Source organism: Oryzias melastigma, linkage group LG6 (assembly GCF_002922805.2).
Source record: "Oryzias melastigma strain HK-1 linkage group LG6, ASM292280v2, whole genome shotgun sequence".
Taxonomy (NCBI): Eukaryota; Metazoa; Chordata; class Actinopteri; order Beloniformes; family Adrianichthyidae; genus Oryzias; species Oryzias melastigma.
The window spans coordinates 23,252,278-23,277,429 of record NC_050517.1 but is presented as its reverse complement, the minus strand read 5'-3'; the positions used below and the strand labels follow the sequence as shown (position 1 = coordinate 23,277,429).

The window sequence follows — 25,152 nt, the reverse complement described above, 5'->3', positions numbered from 1 at the left end:
TTTCATTTTTATCTGATCTTGCATTTAGTAAAAAGTTATTTTTTTAATTTTTAAAAGTATTTAAATGCAAAATTCTACCCGTTAGAAAACAGTGAAGGAATTTTAAAAAGTGTTTGCAATTTAAAATCTAAATTTCAACCTCTTGCAATCTAAAAGGTAATTTTTAAAGAAGAAATTCAGAAAAAACACTAGATGCTGAAAATCTAAGGTTTTTAATGTGCATTCATAGATATTACCATTATGGATATTTGTTTGAAATACACACATCGCCTCATTTAATAATACCCGAGTCCTTTTTATCATTTCCTTTTATTTACGCAGTTTCCTTCATCAGTTTTTATTAAGAATGCCCTCCACGTCAGTGTCGACACCACATCTAAATGAAAAACTCAAACAGGAAGCTTCACCAGTCGCTAAGTGGCTAAACAGGAAGGTGATCTGGAAAAGTCCCCAGCTCATAAATACGTTCCAACAAATCTACAGGGAGGCTTTGACGGCCCCCAACACTCTGTAACCAAGTTAAACATGAACCACAGATAAATGTGCCAGGCTGGACACACATAACACACACACACGCAAAAGCTAATAATAGCTGCTGCTCGCCGAGTGGACTGACACAACAACACAACAGCAAACACAGAGCGACACAGTCCGATCCTTCTGTCAGAAAAAGAAAAGTGACAGAAGAGTCGCTCCATCACCTCAGTTTGTTACTGATCGTTTCCATTTCTGAGTCAGATGGTGTGAGTGAGTGAGATTAAAGTGAACAATAGAGTTCTCTTTTAATTCAAAATTCCCCCAAAAGAGCAACAAGTTGTTGACTTTAAGCAGCATCAGGTCTGTAGCAGGAACTTTACTGTGGTGCTGAGTAAACATGGGAATGAACAGCCTTGTGCAGCCTGGGTTACAAGGTGATCTAGTGGCTGCAGCTCAGAAAGCATTTTTAAGGCTGCTGTCAAACTCTTAGATTCTAAAAGCGTTCCCATTGGTCTATGAATTATAATGATGCAGTTTGTAGCCAAAATTTTACAAACTTTTGGCGTTTTCTAGGACATATTGGGCCATAGTTTCTGCAGAGTGGTAGGAAAATGACCTCGGAGTTGTGGGTGACTGTCGTTACAAAGTAAGCCTGCCCCCATTTCCCATCATCCCTCTGTTTACACGCTAGCGTACAGCCCCTCACAACTCAAACCTAATATTATGGGTGCCACAAAAATGGCGAGCAATATTTGATGAGCAAAATAAAAGATCTATTTGTCTGCTTCAGAGTGTCTAAAACACTTTTTGAAGCTCCTGATTTACAACTATTTGCATAAAAAATACAATTTTAAGCTTGATTGTCTTTAAATATTAAATATGTGAAAAAAAAAAACTTTAAAAAAGCATGATTTTTCATCGGAGTGGGTCTCAACCCTTTAACACCGCTTATGTTCTTTAATTAACTTTTCAACCGTTTACACGATCAATGTAATTTCAGCAGATTTTGAAGGGGAAAAGCGCTTTTCCCCTTCAAAATCTGCTGGAATTACATTGATCGTGTAAACGGTTGAAAAGGTAGCTTAAAGATTATTCGTTTAAGCGTCGCCGACGACACCTCAGGTGTTAAACTCTCTAAAAAAGTGACTATTTGCACATAATTTCCTAAAATTCTACATTTTCAGCCAGTGCTGGACTGTGGACACATGCGACCAACAACATTTAGCCTTGGACATACTTAAAATGGAGCAATCTTGCTGAATTGGTTGTACATACTTTTCTTTTTAATACACCGGCCTTCCACAGGTTGTCTTTCTTAAACTTTTGCACCGAGAATGATTCAGAAAAGCTTTGTCCACCCAAGCTACAGAGACATGCAGAGATACTGCCTGCACTGTAAGTGAGGATTTGGAGAAGAGGAAGGAATGAAGGAGAGGAGGTGGGGGAGAGATGGTGGGTGGAGCAGACTCATTCCTCAGGGCCAGTCCGGCCGGATTGGGGGGCCTGATTGCATGCAGAACCACTGGGGCATTTCACCCTGAAATGATCCTAAAGTAACACACTCTGACGTGCTTGCTAAGAGAGAACAAAAACCTCACAACTAACCACAAATATTCCACAAGAGTCCTCCCTCTGTGACCTCTGACTTGTTGATGTCAGGAGCCACTGGGAGGTCCTGCTGCCTTAAGGGGGGTGTCAACAACCACCTGAGGTCGCATTTGGTGTGAATGTAGGGAATTTAAAGTGTCTCTCAGATCTAGTCTGGACCTGTTGTGTTGCATCATGGCACAATAGCACAACAGGTTTCAGAGAAACAACAGAGTGAAACTGAACTTTAATGCTGGTTGTAATGGGCTTTTCTCTGTTGGGAACCACATATCCGTTTTCACGTGCGCACCTGGGCGACACGCTGCTTTGCATTCCTGTAACATTTGCGTAAAGAGTTTCCTGAGACGCAGCGGTTTGCGCGCTGACGGGCCCGGGTTGGCCGTAAAGAAAAAAAAAATGCTGAGCATATGGTGAGGAAGTAAAGTGAAAGTCTTCAGGACGGGCACCTGGTGGAGGTTGACACCAAAGTGAGCCAAAAGTAGAAGAAGAAGAAGCACATACCCCAAAGTACTGATGAAGCCATTCACCGAGCCCTCCGCGTAAAGAGACACAATGTCTCCAATGTGGAGGAAACTGGACTTGCGTTCTGCCATTCTTCACCGAAAGGAAGGTTTTTTCGGTTTTCCCATTTAGGAGAAACACAGGGCACTCCTCTGCCTGCCCCGGTGAGGAAATCCACGCGTTACTGCGCCGTCACTTCAGCCTTCAGATTTATCTTCATTCCAACACTTTTGGTTTGTAGAACTATCCGTGCGCAAAGCGACGGTGCACATGCGCTGCAGGCGGGTCGTCAAACGGCGTCGTTTCCCGGTTTTGAAAGACTTGTTAAACTTCTTCCTGTATGTCAGTGCGAATCGGGCTCTTCTTCACATCCACTTGAGGGGGTGGAGACTGCTGCTGTCAGGGCTGAGAGCTCACTCCCCTCAATGACAGCTTTCTCTGCTGGCTGCAGGCAGGCTGGGCGGACTGGTGGCTGCAAGTCACCACACGATCATCTGAGATCAGCTTTCCAGTCTGCAGAGTCTGATGCTCATCTGGATGATAACTTTAAGGTCATGTTTTGTCACAAAAGTTTTTTTTTTGTATGGAACCTTGGACATGACGTAAAAAACAAAATATAGTTTCCAAAAATTAATAACTTTGTGCACACAAATTAGGATTTTGTGTGGAAAACTAGCATTTTTTGCACACAGATAAGGATTGTGCATGAAAAATTAGTACTTTGCTTGAAAAAATTAGCACTTTGTGTGAAGAAATTAGCATTTAGTGCATGCAAATTGGTATTCTGTGTGAAAAATTGGCATTTTGTCCACACAAATTAGCAGAATTAGCAACATTCTGCATTTTGCGCACACAAAATGCACTCAATATTATTTTGTGGTCAAAAATTAGAAGTAGAAACTTATAACGTACGGAAATACTCATTTACATGCACAAAATGTTTAGCATTTGATTACTAAATGGTATCTTGTGGCTACAAAATAGATACAAATTTCTGCAAACAAAGTATGTTTTTTTTTTTAATACAAATGCAAATTATTCCACAATAATTTGTGGGCACAAATTCCTGATTTTGTGCACTAATTGCTAATTTGCACACATAAAAGCCTATTTGGTGTGTACAAAAACAAATTTGCGCACACAAAACACAAAACGCTAACTTGTGCAAACTGCTCATTTTTGACTACCAAATACGAATTTGTTCACAAACACTGCTCAGTTGTGCACACTAAATGTTAATTTGACCACACAAATTTGTGGGGGAAAAAAATTCAAATTTTTGTGCACTGAATGCAAATGTATGCACATTTTTACAAAAACTAACCAAAAATTCTAATTTACACAAACGCTCATTAGTGCATGCAGAATGCGAAGTTGCACACACAAAACTATTAATTTTTGTGAAAAAAAAATGCTTATTTGTGCACAAAAAGGCTAATCTTTTACTACCAACTAATAATCTAGTCACACAAAATGCTAGTTTATGCGCACTAAATGCAAATTTGTCTATACAAAATACTCATTTGTGCATATTAAATGCTAATTTGGGCACTAAAATGCTCTTTGGTAGCTACAAAAACTAATTTGCTTGCACTAACGGTTAATTTGTGCAGAGTAATTTGTCACCAAAAGATGCTAAGGTGTGCACACAAAATACTGTATCAATGTTTGCAAAAAAGCATATGTGTGCATAGAAAATACTCATTTGTGATTACCAAATACTCATTTATGTACACAAATGTTAAAATAATAATTTGTGCACATAAATCAAGGGGCAAAAAATCCTACTTTTCGTGTACTAAATGCTAATTTGTACCCATAAAATGCTAGTTTTTGCCCACAAAATATCAATTTGTGCTTATTAAATGCCAATTTTTAGCACACAATTTTTGACTTCAAATACTAATTAGTGCACACTAAATACACATTTTTGAGTACTAAATGCTAATTAGCCCACACAAATTTGAAGGCACAAAATCCTAATTTTTGTGCACTAAATAATAATCTGTGCCCGTAAAATGCTAATTGGTGGCTATAAAATACTAGTTTGAGTGCACTAAAGGCAGGTTTGTGCACACTAATTTGTGACAAAAAAAAGATAATTTTTGCACACAAAATATCTGTGCTCACTAAATGCTAGTTTGTTCACACACATTGGTAAATTTTGTACACAAAACATAAATATTAGGCTATACAATGCTAATTTGTGCACTCAAATTACTAACGCGTGGCCACAAATTATTAATTTGAAGGAAAAATGTATTTGTATTTTTTACTGTCATGTTCAGGGCTCCATAGTTTCTGTTAAAAGTCATGTTTCTCTGTGCCAAAAACACAAATGAACAAACTCTAATGCTTTTTTGTGATTTAAAGTCATGATAACAAAAGTCTCTTTCTTGATATTCCCCAAAGTCCATTTTTGTATGCAAAAGAAATATTGCATTTTGTGTTTTCTTTTTGATTTTCTTTGAAAACGTGCAGGTTCACCTAAAAAAATCACCAAAAACCACACAGATGAGTCATCAAACCCATGAATCAAACTTGATTTGTTTGTCCCAATTTATTTGTTTTTTTTAGTTTGCATTAACAAACCCCAGCGGTCACAGCAGGTGATTATGTCACTGAATCTGGTTCTGCTGAAAGTTTATTTTCACAGTCATAAAAAATCTTCCCTCTAAAATGTTGGTCACGGAAATGGCTCTTAAAAAGAGTTAATCACAAATTTAGGTTTCACTGAAATGACTTGGGATGAAACACTATAAAAATCTAACAAAAAAAGTTGGTCTAATTTGAAATGACTGAGGTGCTTCCTGAAATATTATCTTTTATTTCAGATTTTAAGCCTTATACTGAGCCTGATGCTGCAGCTTTAATTTATCATTCTGACAGGTGAACCAGCATGGTGTGAAATCGGGTATTGATGAAGATTTCTAAGCTGGGCTGGTCCCTGAATATTGATGCACTTACTGTGTAAAAAAGAACAGAGCAGACTTTGCGCTAAGGAGAGTGAATTCTTTTGGAGTGCAGCGACCACTTCTACAGTCATTTTAGGACTCTGGTGGCCTCCACCATCTTTCATGGAGTCTGCTGATGCAGCAGACCACTGTTATTATGTGATGCATTATAAGTTATTTTAATTGTACATTCTCTGTTCTTCTGCCCTTATTGTAAACCGTTAGGCTGCAAGATGGAAATTTCCCCACTGTGGGATGAAAAAAGGGTAATCCTACCTTATCTCATCTCTTCTCTTATCTCATCTGGGTAACTCTGGTTTGGGACTGTGATGCCTCTGTGGCATTTAAATCTCAATGGCTCAGTGGATTTTAGACCTACAGCATTTCGAACACACAAAACTACAATATGTTTGTATACAAAGCAGTGACATCAAACAACTAATATGAGTTCTAATGAAAGACAGCATAAATTAAAACTCAATAATAGTGGATCCAAAATACCAGCAACATTTTCAGAATAATACTGGACCAAGAAAATTATCTTAATATCTTTGAACAAACTAGATCGACTCTTCATCATAGTTTGGAATGGCAAATACAGAAGAAAGGTTTTGGTTTTCATTTTGAGTGCACTTCCTATTTATAACCACAAGAGGGCGTGCTAACCTCTGCTAGACCTGAGACAATCCACAATAACCTTTATTGACAAAGTCAGTGATACACAAAGACAACAGTAAATACACAGAAAATACAGTCACCTGCTAATTTGATTAAAATGTGAAAAGAACAAAAGATTTGAGCTTTTAAACTGCAGTCCAGCATTACTGCCTAAAAAGAAAATTTTGACAATTTCTACATTAAAATATTTAAATCCACAATATAAGGAAAGACAGAGAGTTTTGAGATGTAAAATACAAATAATTTTGATTAAAAAAAGCCAAAATGTTTACAGTATAGCTTCTGGTCTAATCAATTCAATTTTAACTCATGTTTACAATTCAATTTAATTTATGACGAAGCTCCATTTAATGATACCACACTAGGCTATTTAATTTGTTGAAAATCCATTTCAGAATCAAAATATAAAGGATTTTTTTAAACTGAGAAAACTTGTAACTCGGATAAAATAAGGAATTATTACAGCAAAGAGTCAAATGTATTAGTAAAAATTGTACTGTATTTGTGTATGTGCACGTGAATATATACACAGTATATATATGTGCGAAAATTAAATATTGATTTTATGTTTTTAGCATGCTTGTCAACTTGATGTTGAGTTTTATTTCTGTGTAAATATGCTTCCGTGACGCAATAAGCAGAAAGGTGAAGACCTGTTACATAACAATAAGGATATGTTACATTTAAAGAACAAAAAAGCTTCCTATAAAGTAAAATTTTAACCCCTAAAAAACAAGAAAAGCAGGGGTCCAACCTTTTTGAAACTACTGGGTACTGAGTCAAATGAAGGGCTACCATTTTGAATTAACAGATTTGCTTAGTTATAGTTAGTTATACATAATTAATAATGATTAATGGTACTCCTCTATGTAAAGACACTGATTTCTCAGGTGGAACTGGTTAGCCCTCTTGTCTCAGGCCCGGGTTCAAATCCAGCTGAGACCTTTCTGTGTGGAGTTTGCATGTTGCATACATGGATTTTCTCTGAGCACTCTGCTTTCCTCCCACAGTCCAAAAACATGCTTTATCAGTTAATTAGTGTCCTTAAGTGTGTGTGGGAGTGACTGTGTGGACAGAGTGGCAACTTGTCCAGAGTGAACCAACCTGACCCTTACCCAGCAGCAGCCAGGATAGGCTCCAGCATGACTCCAAAGGAGATATACAGTAGCAGGTCTAGAACATGGATGAATAAATGAATGAAAAACTACAAGGCTTGATGAGCTCACCTGACAGATCAATTTTATTTACATTATATATCTGAAATTTGGTGTAATCCTGTTGCAAACTTTTGCAGGTTACATGATCTCTACTGATATTAACCTTCCCTCAGATTTCATATGGACATTGGGGGTGGGACAACAACAGAAAAGATCATTTTAGGGTATTCCAGACTTATTTGGTATTTTTTAAACTATTTTTAAGCATCCTTTTTTAGATTTGGTCTCAAGACAAGTACATTTGGTCAGAAACTGCATGATTTAGTATTTTGTGTGTGGATTATTTGAAATATGATGAAAAATGTCCTCCAATTCTGGAATGACCCAAATTGATTTTTTATTATTATTATTTTAGTTTGGTTTCGTCTGTGTTTTATCTAAATAAAACTTTGAACCATCTGAACTGAGCAGGTGTTTTAGTGAATCCCAGGACCACAAGAAAAGCCAGCTCGTGCCTTGATTGGAGAAGTGTCTCGTGAACCTTCGCAGTCTTTCATTCTCGCGTCACATGACTCGTTGCGGCACCGTGTAATTCGGTGTAACCTCAGGGCTCCTGAGAGCGTGTGACGTGTGTCGTGACCGGGGAAGGGCGGAGGGAGGCGGGGGCAGCGGACGGAGTCCCGAGCAGGCATTGACCTACACCTTCCGTGGATGAAGCTCTCCGTTTTCTCTCCTCGCGCGTGGAAAGCTCGCGCGCTCCTTCCGGACTCTCCGTGGAGTTTTCACCTCCGAGTCCAGCTTTAGCCGCAAACGCCACCTGAGGTGTCGCAGAGCACCGGGGGGATGTAAGTAACCCGAACTTATTCATAAATGTATATATTTTTAAACTAAATGTAAAACTTTTTTCGGTTTTTGTTCTAAATCAACCCCAAACATATAGCTTTAAAGCGAAATTTCTAAATGCCGTGTTTCGTATTTTAATGTCGCGACAACAGGTGGTTCGGTTCTATGCTAAGAATAACATGCTACTAACTCGAAAACTCAATTTAAATATAACCACTTTTTGAAAATAATGATAAAAAAACTTCGTTTTCTGAGCAGTAAGCTCGAAACTGAATGTAAACAGTGGTATAACAGGTGTGCTTCAGCATCATTGTTTCTGCTTTTCCACTCACGTGCGTTTACTAAATTATTCACACAATGCTTTTATTTTTCTTTCTTTTTGTCCTGTGTTTTAGCTGCGATCAGGTCTCCCGTAGATCCCCAGTCTGCCTCCAGCTCTGTATGAGGACGTTTTCCCACAGAAACCTGAGAAATCAATGGTGTGAAAATGGATTATCAACCTGATAGACTGTAAGATTAGATGTTCACCTGATCTGCACCGTCACAATAATGCTTTTGGGGTTACCATGTCTACGCTGAACCACGTTATTCTGCAGGATAAAGAGCAGGACAATGAGAAGAAGCTGGGCTGGAGTTACATTGAATGGATTGAAAATGAGGTGGTCATGACAGGGGTGGCGGAGGCCCAGACGCAGACGGACTCGCAGCCTCTGGAGCACAAGGCGAGTCAGACCACCAATCCTGTCATCATGCACATCGATCTCAAACGGATGCAGTCCAAGCTGAGGCACTGCTCCCCCGTGGACGCTGACAACTTGGTGACACCTCTGTCGCAGTTTGACCGCCAGGCTCCTGGTCGCATCTCCACGTCTCCCACCTTGAGGAGGATGAGGAGCACTCGGCGTCCTCTGTTGGATTTACGGGATTCCTCCGGCGCTCAGGAGAAACCTCAAATAGTCGCTCCTTCCACAAACCCCCCGAACCCTGTGCTTAAAATGAAGTCTCCTACAGCCACAAACCCCCCGTGTGATGAAGAGGTGTGTCCCGATCCTCCTCTCGCCTCATTCCACGGGAAACACAAAGGCCTATCGCAGAGGTCAAAGACTTCCGGAAGCATTATCGTTTCTACAAAGCAGGAGTGTCATAATTCTCATCCTTCTCCAATTAAAGAGTCTGAATCGCCGGACGATGAACTGCAGGTGAGGTTTTTGCTTTGTCTTCTTAACCTCAAACTTCTACAGACATCCCCTCACAAATCCCCGCCGCCGCCGCTGGACCGGCAGCTTATAATAAACCAAGAGGGTGGAAATTCTTTCCTTACGGATGCCCTCTCCACCTCATTCTGCTCTGCCTCCTGCAGTGGTCACTCACAATGCGAGCTTTTGACAGCAAATGAATCAGCAGTTACATGCACTGACAGCTCTGACCAAACCCTCTGCCTGGAGAGCCCTGGGAAGTTTTCTCCTCGGGCCCCTATTCACCGCAGTCAGCAGTCACCCAATAATGGAGGGGTCAGCGAGCGATGCAAAAAGATAATGGGGAGATCTATTCAGCCCGTGGTATTCAAGCGAGCACATTCTCAAAAGAGTGCCGGCATTCTCCTCCAGTATCAGAGGCTTTTGAGTGCAGGCGACCACTTAAAGCACCGATTCATATTTGAAAGTCTTTGAAAGTGATATTAGGGCTGTTGTTGGGGTCTTGAAAAGTGTCCATATTTTGGGAAAATTGGAGCTAACATGTTTTTTTCTATTTTTCTACAGGGGAAGGAGCATTCTCACAGAAGGTTGGTGCTCTCTGTTCAGAACTGTTTTGCATGGCAGCCGATCAGGAATATATTAAAATTTCTTGGTACAGTGCTCACTTTTGTGTTCTGTTTCCCCCTCGACTCTTCCGCTTCTTCTGTGTGAGATCATCTCATCAACAACAAAAAAATTGAGCTGTTACATCAAAGCGCCTTTGACCCCCCCTTCTCTCTGATTGGACCTCAGGCCCTTAGTGCATTCACCTCTTTGTTAATCGTTGGTGAGCTCGGTGGGTGAAGTTTGGAGAGCCCCGTGGTTACATTGGGGTTAGACAAATGCTCATTAAGGCTGTTTTCTCTTTGCCTCCACCCACGCCCCTCTTAATGGCCGGCGAGGCTCTTCTCCACGCCAGATAATTAGGCAACTTTTGTCCCAATAATCACACATTGGCACGCCGCCCATTACTATGTCCAGACCTTGCGAGCCATTGGATGGGAGCGTTTTGTTTTGGGGACATCATTATTTCTCTCACTGTGCAGGAACAAAACGACCATTTTTACAAGTGCTCCTGGTGGCAGAGAGGCTGACACAGAGGAGGCTTTCTGCGCCGCCACAAAGCAACAGGATGTCTTTGTGAGGATGCTGTGGGATCAACTGCACAAGCTCTGACCCGCTTTAGAGTCGCCATTGTGCCTTTCTTGCTGTCCGGCGGGCTCCGGACACTGTTGTGTGTTCTACTTGTTTATTTCTTTACGCTTCGGCCTTAATTCGTTTAATATCAGTTCGGTCTCGGTGAACAACAGGAACAGTTGGTGCTTTCACAGCTCAACAAAAGTTTTCTGAAGGAACCAGCAGGTTACTCCTCTTTTCAAACCTAGAATAAGGTTGTGTCCAAATTCTTTCACTACTCAATACACTAAATAGTCCGTTTGCCATTTAGTTCAAATCTACAATTCCAAAATCCAGTGCCCTAGAAATTTTTCCGAAGTTTCTCTGAAAAAGTTCGGCTAATATAAACCTCAATGCATCACATTTGAAGGATTTTTCTATGTGGAAAATTTTATTTTTTATTAAACCTTTCAAGTTTTGATCATCAGAACACAGTGGATTCATAAATTGTTTTGTAAAATATTTGTTAGGGGAGGAGGGGTGTCAAACTCAATCGCACAATGGCCAAAATCCAAATCACAACTTAGGTCGCGGGCCAAACAGGATAAACCTTTATTGAACACACTAAAACAAAATTTGTAAAACTTTAAATCTGTAACTTTTTAACATGATAACAAACAAAATATATAGCATTATCTGTGATAATGCTAATGTGAAGACTGTAAGCTGAATTTGGCTGGTGAAAATGCTAGTATTGATGGCTGAAAACGCTGAAGCTAATAGCTGAAAACGCTGAAGCTAATAGCTGAAAACGCTGAAGCTAATAGCCAGCTAAAATATTAGCTAAATGCCAAATTAACCTAAAAAGCCAAAAAAGAAAACTTTCAAAGCTATCACGTACCTGAAAATAATAGCTACAGTTCAAAATAGTCTAAATAACTGAAAAAAAGCAAACAAAATTTGCCAAAACATCTAGTTTCAGCTGAAATATTAACTAATCTCCAAAAGAGCTTAGAAAAACAAAAACAAAAGGAAGCCTAAATTAGACACAACAGCTAGGATGTAACTGAAAAAAATAGCTAAACTTCAAAATAGTCTAAAAAATTAACAAAAAAAAGCTAAATCAGCCAAAACAGCTAGCATGTAGTTAAAATATTAACTAAACTCCAAAAAAAACCTGAAAAATCTTATTAAATGCCAAAATGGTCCAAAAAGCTAGCAGAATTCTAACATTTAAAACTTTAAAACCGTAACTTTTTAACATAATTATGAATAATAAAAAAACAGGAATATTGTTCTAGAATAAATCAATGTAAACCTTAAATCACTTTCAATACTCTATATAAATATCCATCCATCTTCTTGACCGCTTCTTCCCTTTCGGGGTCGAGGGGGTGCCGGAGCCTATCCCGGCTACTGATGGGCGAAGGCGGGGTACACCCTGGACAGGTCCTCTATATAAATATATTTTTTTCAAAATGATACAAATTAGAAATGAGCGCGAGATAACATCAGGCCATTAAGAACAATAAAATAATAATCTGGAGGGCCGGATATAATGACTCGGCTGGTCGGATCCAGGCTCCGGGCCTTGACTTTGACACATGCATTAGGGTGTCTGCAGATCCTTAAAGTCCCTCTTCAACTATATTCTTTTCTATTTCAAAAATATTCCCAGGTGTGTTTAAATTATGATTATGCAGTTTTAATCCAAATCAAAAACCCTGTGTCCTTTTTAAGCTAAATTTCTGCAGAGCAGCAGGAGCTCATTAGACATTTGCTTCTTGAGTTGAGGGCAGGACTGTTAGCGTGGAAGTTAGCCTCTGCTAGTTTGTCATCCATCCTTTGTTTACACTCTCTCCCGCTAGCACCTAACAAGCACAACCTGAAATTAGCGTAGCAAACTATAAAAGGCCAAGTAATTTCTGATCTTACCAGCCATACAGTTTAGATCAGACAATGAAAATAAAGACGTTAAGGGATCTATTTGTCTGCAAGTGGATGCATCAGAATCGGACTTGTGCATCATAAACCTGAACTTTTTCCTCTTCTGCAGATCCAACACAATTTGAATAAAGAAATACTCAAACTTAATTTTAAATAATTTTATGTATGTCCTACATGAGAAAAATGCTACAAAAATATTTTAAAACCCAAATTTTCATTGGAGTAGGTCTTTTAAAAATCTTAAAAGTAAATTAATTATTATAATTATAAATCATTAAATTGTCTTAAATGTTGGTGAATAGGTCTTAAATGTTTAAAAGGATGTTATGATAAGTTTAAAATTTACTTTCGATTTATGACTACAAAAATACAAATATTAGGATTTGGTGATTTTGGTATTTTAAAATAATCTTTTTCTGGAGTATTTTGCTCACATACATTATATACTATTAATAGCAAATACTCAGAACAACAACGATAGTGTGTGATTGATAATATTTGAGAAGTGCCACATTATTGTTTTTATTTTGCCATGTTCTTACTGTATTTGGTGTGGTAGCTAAAGTAGACATGATGTTCATTTTTTATGTGAACTCTTTGGGAGTACCTCAATTTCGTTACAAAATGAACACACGATGTGTTTGTTTTTCTCAGTCTAAATCACAAAAACGACAAAAACATTGCCTGTTTCAATCACACCAACTTATGTTCTTATTGAACACAATGGTGTATCCAGTCTATGCATAAAACCAAGTAATTCCAAAGGATTCACATATTTTATCCTGCAGCTGGATGCTTTGAAATTTGATATTAAATGGTCTTAAAAAACTTAATTCAACTAAATCTGTAGACATGCATAATAATCATACTTTAAGTTTTTAATTCGGGAAATGGGTGATGTCATATATTTGGCATTTAAAAAAAATAGTGTGCACTATATCGTTTTTATTTGAGTTTTTTAGTACTTTGGGTGTAGGGAGGGAATTTGGACATATCCTAAATGTCCCCTCAAGTGTTCCACTTCTCCCTGCAGCCATATTGGTTTACATAGTCACCTTGCGACCATATACACCCGTGTGTGAGGATGTCGTGTGCTGGAAGAGGAACACGATTTGCAGTTTGGCATATAATAGCTAACAAAACAAGCATTTGTACTTCTGCTTCATTATAAACTCGCTCCTCATTTTGCTGTCACAATATCCCCTTTTTAGAGATAAAGTCTATTGTTTCACCCGGCCGAGGAAGTATTTGCAAATTAAATTCTCCTGCTGTTTCTCCTTTGTTGGTTCTCTTTTCTTTCATCTCTTCTTCCTTTTCAAGTCCCTTTAAATATTTACCGAAAAAACGCCAGGTGTTGTGGGTTGCTGACCAATCGGCGTTAAAAACTGCTGAAAGTGAATCTTCAGAGAAACCAGCCCTGCTGGTTTCCAGTTTACTGTATTTTGAACAACAGCAGCCACATGTAACGGCTAATTGTCTCTTGCGAGCGTGGGCTCAGTCCGGATCTCTCATGACAGCGTCACTCTTCAAGTTTTTCCAGGTTCTCTCCAGAGCATTTCTAATGCGTTTTTATTTCAGTTCTGTGACATAATCGCATTCAACAAAGTCTGCGGCCCTTATTTTAGAATCTGAGCGTCCAGTTTTGCTGAGCGATAATCCTGACTGCTCAGCAGTGGAGGATAAGTCAGAATGCTTGAGAACAGTGGAGGCTTTGCCTCAGGCTGAAGGGTAGGCCTGTGTTTTTCCAGACAAAGCCGTGCCTCGCTTACAAACTCTGAAACAAGAGAACAAGATTATTAGAAGTGGGACACGCCGACAGCTTGCGTACTTCAACGTAAACACGATTAACAGATATTAGGGAGGGTGTTGCATGTCTTTGTAATGCGTGGACAGCTGCTGATTCATCATGTTTGCTGCATAATTGGATTTCAGATTGGTAAAAATGACCTCACCATGTCTGGAATCGTGTTCCAAATATTCACAAACCTGTTTCGTTAGATTAACGGTAATCAATTATTGGGTTTTTATCTCTATGGATCATCTAAAACTTGTTTTTATGTCTCTTCAGACTCCATGAGAGGAGGCGGAGCTCCGTGGTGGTCAGCTTGCCCGGATTGGACGTTTCCCCTGGAGATCTTTTTGTCTCCAATGGAGCGGTGGACATCATCAACGGTTCAAATTTGTCAGGTAGGACTCTGACCTCTGATTTCCAGGCCCGTCAGATCTTCCCTCTTGTTAAACAGACGTCGTGAGTCAGTTTTAGCCTGTTTGCATTAAATGTGAGCCACCCACCATGACAAATCGTGGCTTTTTTCAGTTTTATCACTTTCTAAAAAAGGAGGGAAGCCGTTATCTGGAAGTTTTATTGCTTGTTCAAACAGCAGTAAAAGCCAGGCTTTGACCGTTGATCTTTTTTGTAGACAAGGAGGTGATTAGCAACCCGTTTGGAAAAAAAATTAGAGTAAATGGTGTTGTCAGTCAAAGTTTGTTCTTGTTGCAAAGTTAGTAATTGAGGTTTTTAAGATAAACAACTTTCTTTTTTTTAAAAAAAGGAAAACACTCCCTTTCAGGTCTTGAAAGTGTCTTACTTTTAGGAAAGGTTTAGCCTATAAAACTTAAATTTAAAATAAAATTTAAAAAAAACACTCGGATCAAGTTTTGATCTATTGTAAAAGCATTTTAAGCCAAAATCAAAAACTTGTGACGTTTCTAGGACATAATTTCAGTAGGAGTTCATTACAAATTTGCCTCTAAATTGAGGCTTCAACTGTTGGCACGGAGCAACCCAGTCCCCCCTTCCCGTCAACAATTTTTTAGCTCTCTGTTTTGCACTCTCTCACTAGCTTACAGCCCTCAAAAGCTCGACCTAACGTTACCAGTGCAACAAAAATGGTGAGCAATATTGGAGCTTCATAGTGGATGCATCAACATGGAACGAAGCAGAGAGCTTGTGGCCCATTTTCTATACAAAAACTGCATTTTTTGTCTGCTCCTGATTCACAACTATTTGAATGAAGAAATATTCGGAAATGCACTTCTGAGCTTAATTTCCTTTATACGTGTCCTTTATTATCAAACAATACTTATTCTTAGATGTCAAAATAATACTTTTGTGTGTTTAAAAAAGCACAAATTAAACTTACTTTTAAGTTTTACTGTATTTATCGTGAGATACCTTTGTCAAAATACCACAAAAAGATCTACTTAAAACACTTTGATAGCTCTTTTTATAGACAAAGGAGCCTCTGAACTCCTCCTCCTTTGTGCTCCTTTTGTAACACAGCTCTGTAAAACCATGATGGTAACTAAATAAAGGTTAGCGCCTCTTTTTGTTTCGATCTTATGTTGTGGGTGTGTTCAGGAACAGCAAAAAAAAAAAAAAATCATCTAATCCCAAGTTTGGAGGTTTGCTCTTGAATCGTTCTGTTCAGGTTGTATCAGTCAGTTTAAGGCTCTCCATTTGCTCCTAGAATACTGTTATAAACTGATGATTTTTCCACTATTCCTCTTCCATCATGTGTGACCGATGATATTTTTTTATACCTCTATGGCTGAAAGGCAAACAGACCCACGTTTGCCCCATCTTTTAATCACGTCGTTCCAGAAGTCTCAGTTCAAATGCTTTAAAAACCTCGGCTGGCCGTCAAACTTGAATGTTCTTATATTCTTTCTAGTTTAATTATTGCAGCTTCTGCTGAGTTTTTTTAGTGTAGCTGATGGTATCCTCTACTCTGACTCGGAGGTCATGAGTTCAAATCCAGGCTGAGTCATAAAAAGACTCTAAGAATGGGACCCAGTTCTTCCCTGCTTGAAACTCAGCATGAAGGGGTTGGATTTGAGGGGTTAAACCACCAAATGTTTCCTGAGAGCGCCTGTGTCTGCAGCTCACCGCTCCCACAGGGGATGGGACAAAAGCAGAGAACAAATGTCACACAGCTAGGTGTGTATCAACTAATGGAACTTTAACTCCAAGAAGCCAATGTTTATGTGCTTCTGTCATGAAAGCAGTAAAAAGATTATTATCAGTTTTCCCCTTTTTATGGTTAGACTTATTTTTGTTGAATAAATCATTTTTGGAGGCTAATTTACAAAATCATGGTTTATTGTAAAATATTTAAAAAATCCCTTTCTAAAGTTGGTTCCACTTTAAACCACAAACTGCTCCTTCTTTCAGACACAGAGGCACAGTGAGGTAAAGTCTGATTTGACCCAGTTTTTTCCAACACTGAACATCAGATAACGCCACATTGATCTACTTTTTAAATGATGTTAGTCAAAGTTCAATAATCAAGCTTTAGACAGCTGTCAGTTTTGTTTTGTTGTATTTAAAATACGCTTCTAAATAATGTCAGCTGTTTGTAATTTACCTACTTTTATTTACCAAAAAAAAACCCTTTTCTCCTTAAATTTAGTCCTTAAATCTACCCTCAGTTTATTTATTGATTGTTTTATTCTTTTCCGCAGACACAAAGAAGACAAAGTGGCCCTTTTTAAGGCGTAACACGGTAGGTGTGCTGCCTGGAGCTTTTATTTTGATGTGCTTTTGTTTTAGCAGTGGGCAGTATTGTTCTCTGACCCACTTCCCAAAGCAGATTAGTGTGTTTCCTTATAAACCACAAGGATTTTGTAATTTGTCAACATTTGGAATGCCAGACTCTATCCAGTCTTTGGTTTAAGTTTCTGAGACTGTTGAATCTGCAGAGAATATATCAATTTTACCATATTAATTTGTCAAATTGCTGTGATCTAAAACCGCTCCGTGTCCTTTTCCCTTCAGACTAAAGGGAAGTTGCAGATCGGCACGGTGGCAGATGTTGAGAAATACCTTTCTACGGCACAAATTGAAGATTGTGGAAACGCTGATCTTCAAAAACTTAAGGTGAAAAGTCAGTGCTGTTTGTTATGCAAACCATCGTGTTGGTTCAGCTCCTAAAGAGACTCGCCGTCCAAACAAAGTTCAAAACAAAGAGATCCAGATTTCAAATCCTAAGAGAGGTATTTGTTTTCCACATGACAAGATGGAAACTTCAAGCTAAGCTTTACAGGAGTTTCAGAAATCATTACTGAATCCAGCCCAGTTTGCTCTGCACACAAACAAACAATGACACACACCTGAGTCATGATGGTGGTGAAAGAGGACCGAGGGGTTTTTATGCAAATAGAGTTGATGGATTCTGTGGCTGTCCAGGACTTCTCCCTGGCCCAGTTCCTGCAGGACCAGTCGAAGGAGCTGAGCTCCGACTCCCAAGTCTGCAAGAGACAAGAGGCCATCTGGGAACTCTTCACCAGCGAGTGCGTCTACTTTCTGGATCAGCTGATGGTCCTCAAAGAGGTGACTTTCCATTCAGACGCTCACAACACAAACACTAAACAGACCAAACCCAAATGAAACCAAACACTCGACGCTTTGTGCTTCTCATCTCTTTGAATTCATTTTCTTTGGATTAGAAATCTAATGCCAGGTTTTTACTGAGTCTTTGTTCCTCCCAGGTGTTTTTGGTCACGCTCACCAACCTGCAGCTGAGGAACTGCCTGACTGATGTCAACGCGTGGAGCTTGTTCGCTAATGTCAACGAGCTTTGCCTGGTGAGACGCCATTCAGATGGTTTTCATGACAGTTTTATATATATATACTATGCAAATATCAGGGTGTCAGTGTGGAAAAGTATTGCGGGTTTATTTGTGCATCACCTTTTAAGGTATCGAAGAACTTCAGAGGACTTCACAGATATGCAAAGGAAAATTCAATCAGTCAAACTTTATTTATAAAAAGCGCTTCTTGTACTTTGCCCAATTTGAAACGCTTTACATTTAAAAACAAAAAAACAAAACAAAAACCTATACAATCAAACCCAACCCACCCTTCACCCTCCCCTCTATTAACATAAACTATATTATATGTTTGGATTTAAATACAGAAAAAGTTGAGGAATATCAGGGAGTTGCCTCCATTGTTGAGCAGAAATCTGAAATTTAGACATCAGCTGGAGCTCCATAAAGTAGTGTTGGCTTCATTACTGTGATTGGAAGAGGTACAAAAATAGATCCCTGAGGTTCTCCACATTTAACCAGATTTATGACCACTAATGGAGAGAAGACAATCTCTAACATCAAGATAAGATCTGACCCCAACGGCTGACAGTGCTTGATAATCCCCCCCACTTTTCCAGTCTGTTGGGAAGGATTTCATTCACTGGTATTCTTGCTGAGTCAGTGTTGACACGAACGTCTCTTAGCAAATTTAAAAGTGCTGCGTCAGTGCTGGGATCCTGTCTGAAGCTAAGAGGCTGTTAGGGTTCAAAAGGTTGTTTGGTTAGATAAAAAAATACTGGTTGACCTTTTTTTTTTTTTTTTTTAAATGAAGATAAGAACTTGGCCTGTGATAGTTAAATATTGAAGAGTGTTTTCCTTCAAAAGCTGCAGTTTGGAACAATTGTGAAAAAATAGCTGACTAGTTGTTCATAATTTTCATAACATCGTTTTTTTTTTTTTTTATAGAAAGCTGAAAATATTTTAAAGAATCTGTTTGGCGAAGTAACCAAGTCCTCGAATGTTTTTGCACTGATTGCAGTAAAGCTTGACATTTTGATCTAATTATTGCTGCCTTAAAAGTTTCAGTTAGCGTTATATATTTGACATATATTAAAATCTGAATCTAGAATTAAAAATAGAATTTACTACCGGTAAAAAAAAAGTGAGAATTATGATATTACTGTTGTGTCCATGAAAAATCATTAAAAACCAACATTATTACAAGAAAATCAAAATCTAGTGATTAATGTAACAATTGTGAGGGAGGAAAGCTGTTTTAATTTACTTATTTAGTTTGTTGAAGCTAAAATGAAGAGAAAATATCCTGGAATTTCTGTAAAAGTATCTTTAAGTCAGAATTCTTAAAATTAAGTGAAAATTATAGTATTAAAGTCACTACAGAGAAAAACCAAAAACCTTGATATTTGTGTTTACATTTTGAGAAATTGTTATAAAATGGGACCAAAACCAGAATTTTTAAGATTAGACTTTTGATCATTTCTCTTTATAAGGGCAGTAAAATATTCCGTTTTTGGATCACCACTTATAGAAAATCTGGACAATTTCTTATAATTTAATTGAAATATTAAAATAATAAAGATTTCTGCATCTTTTATACTTTAGCATAATTATTTGTTCAGTTTTTGTTGATGTTTCTCTGCTTAAAAAAATGAAGGCGTTTTCTGCTAAATAAAGAAACTCCAGGAGTTTGGTGTTTTCTCTGTTCAGCTCTGGGTGATTGCTGACACACTGAAAGTGGCCTCATGATGACACTTGACATGCTGCTTTGTGTTGCAGGTGAGCTCCAGTTTCCTGAGGAACCTTTTACACGTCATCAAGGACACACTGGAGATCACCGAGAGCGGTGGGCCCACCCTGCTGGAGCTGCTGAGCAAGGCAAGCAGACAGTTATCGCTAATAGACACTGAAAGGATGATTGAAATGTAGAAAAAAATGTTGTGTTGCACAATATTGAATATGTTACTAAATAACTGTTTCATAAAATTTGGTAAAGAAATCATTGATTGCAAATGAATAGACGTGCTGCTGTATTTGGACTTTAATCATCAGTTTTAGTGTGAATAAAATAGTTACAGTTAAATCTTTGATCTTTTCTGCAGCTCTCTGTCTTTTCATGGTTTATTTACCCTCAGCTTCATTGATAAGCCTGTTTCTCTCACGTCCATCTGCCTACAGGCCTTCAAAGAGAGCATATGCAACAGCCTGCAGAAGTACTGCCTCAACTACTCCTCGGCTCTGCTCTATCTGGACAGCCTGAAGCCCAGAGAGGACTTTGGCTCATACCTAAAGGTACAAGTGGGAACTCGGCGGAGGCAGCTAGATCGTTTGTGTTCGTCAGCAGAGGCCAGGACGTAGTGTACTTTGAAAACGCTGCCAAGCACCGGGTGGAGTGTCACCACAGAGAAGAATGACTCCCATTTGTCATTGCTGAAACCTTCCTTGTCAGCACAGGCGGATTTTTCGCTGCATTTCTTTCATCTGCCGCTTGTGTCCTCAGTGGTGCGAGAGGAAGGAGCAGTGCAGAAGACTGCAGCTGAGGGACCTGCTGGTGGCGCCGCTGCAGAGGCTCACTCGCTACTCTCTGCTGTTGAGGAACGTTGCTAAGAGATGTCAGCAGGAAGAGGAGAGCAGAGGCCTGCAGGTCATAGCAGAGCAGGTGGACACATCCATATGTGAGCAGCTCCTGATCCTCACTTCCTGAAAGTTTGTCTTCTGATCTGTAGGAGCTCTTTGGGGTCAAATCAGGGTCAGCTAAAAGTGAATAAAAAACCTCAGTGCAAAAAAAATTAATAAATAAAAATTACAGTTTTAAACTTAAGAAAAACCTTTGCTTTAAGTCCTCAGTTTACAGTTTCAGATTTTTCCTTTCAGAGATTAAAGGGTAACTAAACAGGGAAGTTGGAGCTGAAATATGAAAATCCAGTCAGAGGGGCGGGGCTTGGGGGTTGGACTGTTATCATTGCTGGATCTGCAGATCATGACATCAGACTTATGAAACTAACATAGTCTGACCAACCACAAAATTCAAATGTAATACCTCAATTCAACCTTCAGGGGGCAGCACAAAGACGATTTTTGATTATATTTTAACAAATTAAACAATTTTATTTTAAATTTTCAAAAATTTGGCAATGATCAACAGGCACTTTTAAAAACCCATTTATATCATTACTGTTCGCCGCATCAGAGGAGGTATGAAACGGGCAGCGCCAAAGGTAGGCGCTGTTGTGATCCGAAAGCTACTGACACAGCGAGCTTGTGACGCGTTCAGGCTCACACTGGAGAAGGAAGGAGTGCTGCTTCTTCATCTTCTTCTTCTACTACTGTTTACTAGCACTTGTACGCCACCTATAGTTGGAAGAGGCTTGGTGCAAAATGAAGCGGTGCAAGTCTCTCACTACCTAATCTAAGTACCCTATTGGTCAAAGTTTGACCTGACCTGGTCCTCCAGGTAATTATATCCACTTAATTTAAGCTATTTTTAAAGTTTTTCAGGCTGTTTTAGAGTTAGGAACATTTTTACACACTAGCTGTTTTGGCTTATTTAGACTTTTTTTCATTTTTTGAAATCTATTTTGGCATTTAGCTAATATTTTGACTGGCTATCAGTCTTCAGCTATCAGCACTAGCAAATATCAGCAGCTGAATTCGGCTTACAGCATTCAAACTTACATTATCGTAGCTAATGCTATATATCTAGCTCATAATTATGTTAAAAAGTTACAGTTTTAAAAATGGAGTTTGAGAGTGTTCAATAAATGTTTATCCTTTTTGACTTAAGGTGTGTTTTGGACATTGGCCCCTTTGTATGCTTGAGTTTGACACCGCTGCCATAGACAGTATATAGAGAACCGGACTGAAACCCCCCCCCCCCCGCGTTCCAAATAGGAAGTACTCGCTGTTCCTAGAAAGTCAAAATCTCAGAACTTTTTTGAAAAAGAAAAAGCTATTAGTCATTCTGTTTGTAGGAAAAACTATTCTTGCTCTTTTTTTAACATGTCCTTGCTAAACCAACATTTTTTTCCATAATATTGCGCTTTTTTTAACATAATATATATCTCCTTTTATGACAATGGTTTACACACATTTACTTTTCTTTGGAAGTGCACGCTTGAACGCAGGCTGCGGAGGGGAGCATAAATATAGTTTATTAAAGCCCTCTCCATGTAAAATTAGGGTCAGTACTGAGAGCAAATGAATTGAAACTGTAAACTCAAGAGTGGGAAAATATGAAAATACAAAACAGCAGCCCCTATAGATGAACATTTTTCATTTGTTTACAGTTTTACTCTTTTTAATTCAAGTTTCAGATTTACATTTTTAAGTTTAAATCATGTTCTTTTTTGAGTTGAAAACAGATGTCAAACTTTTGATGTGTATTTTCTAATCTGTTTTTTATTCACTTCAAGTTGACCCTGATTTGACCCCTTAGTTCCCTTTAATCCCATGCTAATTATTATTATTTTTTATTATTTTAACTATAAAAAAAGTTTTATTTTTCCTCTAATTTGAGGTGCTCCTGGCAGGTATTTTCAACATTTTAGGGCCCAAAATGCATGTGGAGCCGATGTGACGTTATCTGTCAGCACAAACAAACCCGTTTATAGGCTGCATGCCTTGGACGGCCGCCAGCACGCCTGTCCGTTTATTCTTCACAGCAGGCTTTTCCCTGCAGAGCTGTGGTGACGGTTTACTTTGTAACTAGAATGACAGGCTGTGGGAAAGCTGCTGCAGGTTCATGGAGTTGCATTGAGCAAATGCCAACGCTAAGTATTTCCTGAAACACTTTCCAGCATTTCAACACAAGGTATGCTGTGCCACGCCTTCATAATGGTAATGACTGTGTCAGACAGCTGACGGGTGTTTGTCACCTCAGCTGGGACGTTGTAGGTCAATGTCCTCTCAGGGTGGAGGAGATATTAGTCGTTAAAATCTGTGGCACCACCGAGCCAAACTTTATGAGTCCTGTTTTTGTGATCTAATCAAAATCCAGTTTGATTGGATGGAATTCCAGGACCAGCTCTTCAGGGAAAACTATCATTTTTGAAATTAAACCGATTTTGTGTTCAAAGTTGATGGTGGCTGTTGAGCCATTACTCGCGCCATAACAAATGCTGGCATTTCCACTGTGGTCAAAACAAACCCGGTGATCCCTCTGTTCTTTTTGAAGTGAAACCGATCTGATGAGTTTTAGTAAATTCTTGAGTTTTCTAAAATCAATTGAAGAAAACTTTATTTAACTATGGGATTTAAGACATTTTGGGGAAAAAAGGATGCAAATGTGTCAACTTTTCATCCGATCTCATGCACCTCCTCTGTTTGCAGGTGATCTGGAAGGAAAAGTGAAATGGCTGGATAACTACCAGAAGGTGAAACGCCTCAGAGACGCCCTGGTGTGGACGCCGGTGTGGGAAAGAGACAAGCGTGCCTTCATTCCAGAGGTCTGCCAGCTTTCTGCACGTTTCCTCCCAATCATGTTTGTGTATGCAGGAGTTCTGCTGACAGAGCAAAGAGCAGATATGACCACACACTGGCTTTTATCTTGAAGTGAAATTTGATATCTGTAATTGCATTTTTACGGTGTCGTTACGGCCCTATCAGGAGGTCATATCTTTAAATGTGGGTTTATTTCAGACGCTGAAGCATCTCCTGAAAACCGTCACTGCTGACAACCTCATTTCCCACAGAAGTCTGCTTCACGAAGGGAAACTGGTGCTCACAGGTGCGTGCAGCAGCTTGAACATCAGCGCTCTAGCTCAGTTGAAATCTAAAAAGTCCTTTTGCGTTTATCACCAGAGAACACAAAGCTGATAGATGCGTATCTGTTCCTGTTTGATGAATTCCTGTTGATCACAAAGATAAAGAAAAGCAAGAAGGTACGTCTCGCTCGTCGTCGTGAACATTTCTGTTGTTTCTATGCTCACTGTGTGCTCCAATTCTTCTGAAGAGGTCCCTCACTTCAGATCAGAACCCTCTAAGGGTTCAGCAGCAGAACCTGGAGCTGGACCAGCTTTTGAAAGAGGGATCCACCTTCACTGTTCTGGACCAGCCCATTTCCCTGGACCGACTCCAGCTCAAGAACATCGACCAGCTGAATGCCTCCAGTAATAAAAGAAAAAGAATGTTCTTGCTTTTCTGCAGGCTTTGTTGCTAAAATACTTTTTTTCTTCACAGCATCTGGGTTGCCTCATTCTTTCATAATAATGCACCACAACCGCTACCAGCAATGCATCGGTGCATTCATCCTGCAAGCTGCATCTGAGTCTGCAAAGGTAGAAGTGTGGACCCATTTTAGAAACTCAAAACATGAAGTCGTTTCTGCTTCAGAAAATAGGACAATAATTCTAAACATTTTAGGTCTAATATATTTGCTTTATGTAAAAGATCCTACGACAAATACTTTAGTTTGACATCTTTCGTGTGTTTTTATGTTTCCAGAGAGAGTGGATCTCAAAGATAGAGGGCGCTGTGACGGAGCTGCTGAAGCTGGACTCGGAGCAGCCGCGAATCCAGAGCTCCTCATCCTGGCTGGAGTCCTCACAGATATGATCTTTTAAAACATAAAAAGCACTAGAAGCCATCAGAATCTTTTACTGTCGTCCAAATTTCTATACATGACTGTTCAGCACTCTGTTTGTAAAATGTGTGCCTTCAAGGCTGCTGCTGCACTACAATAAAGAACGTTAAAGCTGTTTAGATCAGTGTCGCTATCGACTTTTGAAGTGTCATTAAAATAGGAGGAGTAATAGTCCACTTGAAATAAGGTTTTAATTCCTAAAATGCCACAAAATGACAACCTGTGTGCGCAAATTGCAAACTTGTGTGCGTTAAGTGCTAACCCTGTGTGCAAAAAATGCTAATGTTTGCGTACAAAATGCTAACCTGTGCACATAAAGTGATGTGTGCACAAAATGCTAATTTAAGGGAACAATTTCTTTTTTTTTCTTTCTTAAATGTCAGAGAAAGTGTTAATTTAACAATGCATGAAGGGTCATTAAAATAGTATAAGAAACTCTTGAAATTAAATTTTAATTCCTAAAAGGCTAAATTAATTATAGTAAAAAAGGCACATAGAACTTAATG

The 25,152-nt window shown here is 39.0% G+C and overlaps 2 protein-coding genes across 4 annotated transcripts in view; one reads left to right on the top strand and one right to left on the bottom strand.

Moving 5' to 3' along the window:
- itpr2 (inositol 1,4,5-trisphosphate receptor, type 2) overlaps window positions 1-3,091 on the bottom strand; it is a 66,249-nt gene extending 63,158 nt beyond the window's left edge. For both annotated transcript variants that reach the window (XM_024281735.2, XM_024281737.2), the window contains exon 1: window positions 2,587-3,091. In XM_024281735.2, the coding sequence (XP_024137503.1) occupies window positions 2,587-2,678 (92 nt within the window). In that variant the 5' untranslated portion in view covers window positions 2,679-3,091. The remainder of the gene's footprint in view (window positions 1-2,586) is intronic.
- A 4,834-nt stretch (window positions 3,092-7,925) lies between these two features.
- On the top strand, window positions 7,926-24,765 carry plekhg7 (pleckstrin homology domain containing, family G (with RhoGef domain) member 7). Of its 2 annotated transcripts, XM_024281633.2 has the most exons (18): window positions 7,927-8,220; window positions 8,614-8,728; window positions 8,815-9,417; window positions 9,979-10,001; window positions 14,585-14,703; window positions 16,981-17,021; window positions 17,294-17,395; window positions 17,705-17,848; window positions 18,007-18,102; window positions 19,846-19,944; window positions 20,245-20,358; window positions 20,567-20,741; window positions 23,395-23,510; window positions 23,704-23,791; window positions 23,866-23,945; window positions 24,017-24,173; window positions 24,244-24,341; window positions 24,508-24,765. In XM_024281633.2, exons 3-18 carry the CDS (start codon window positions 8,884-8,886, stop codon window positions 24,616-24,618), a joined length of 2,097 nt encoding a protein of 698 aa, XP_024137401.1. In that variant the 5' UTR covers window positions 7,927-8,220; window positions 8,614-8,728; window positions 8,815-8,883; the 3' UTR covers window positions 24,619-24,765. The 2 variants fall into 2 exon arrangements, with proteins under 2 accessions (XP_024137400.1, XP_024137401.1); XM_024281632.2 differs by having other exon boundaries at window positions 7,926-8,220; window positions 8,614-9,417.
- Window positions 24,766-25,152: the final 387 nt, after the last annotated feature.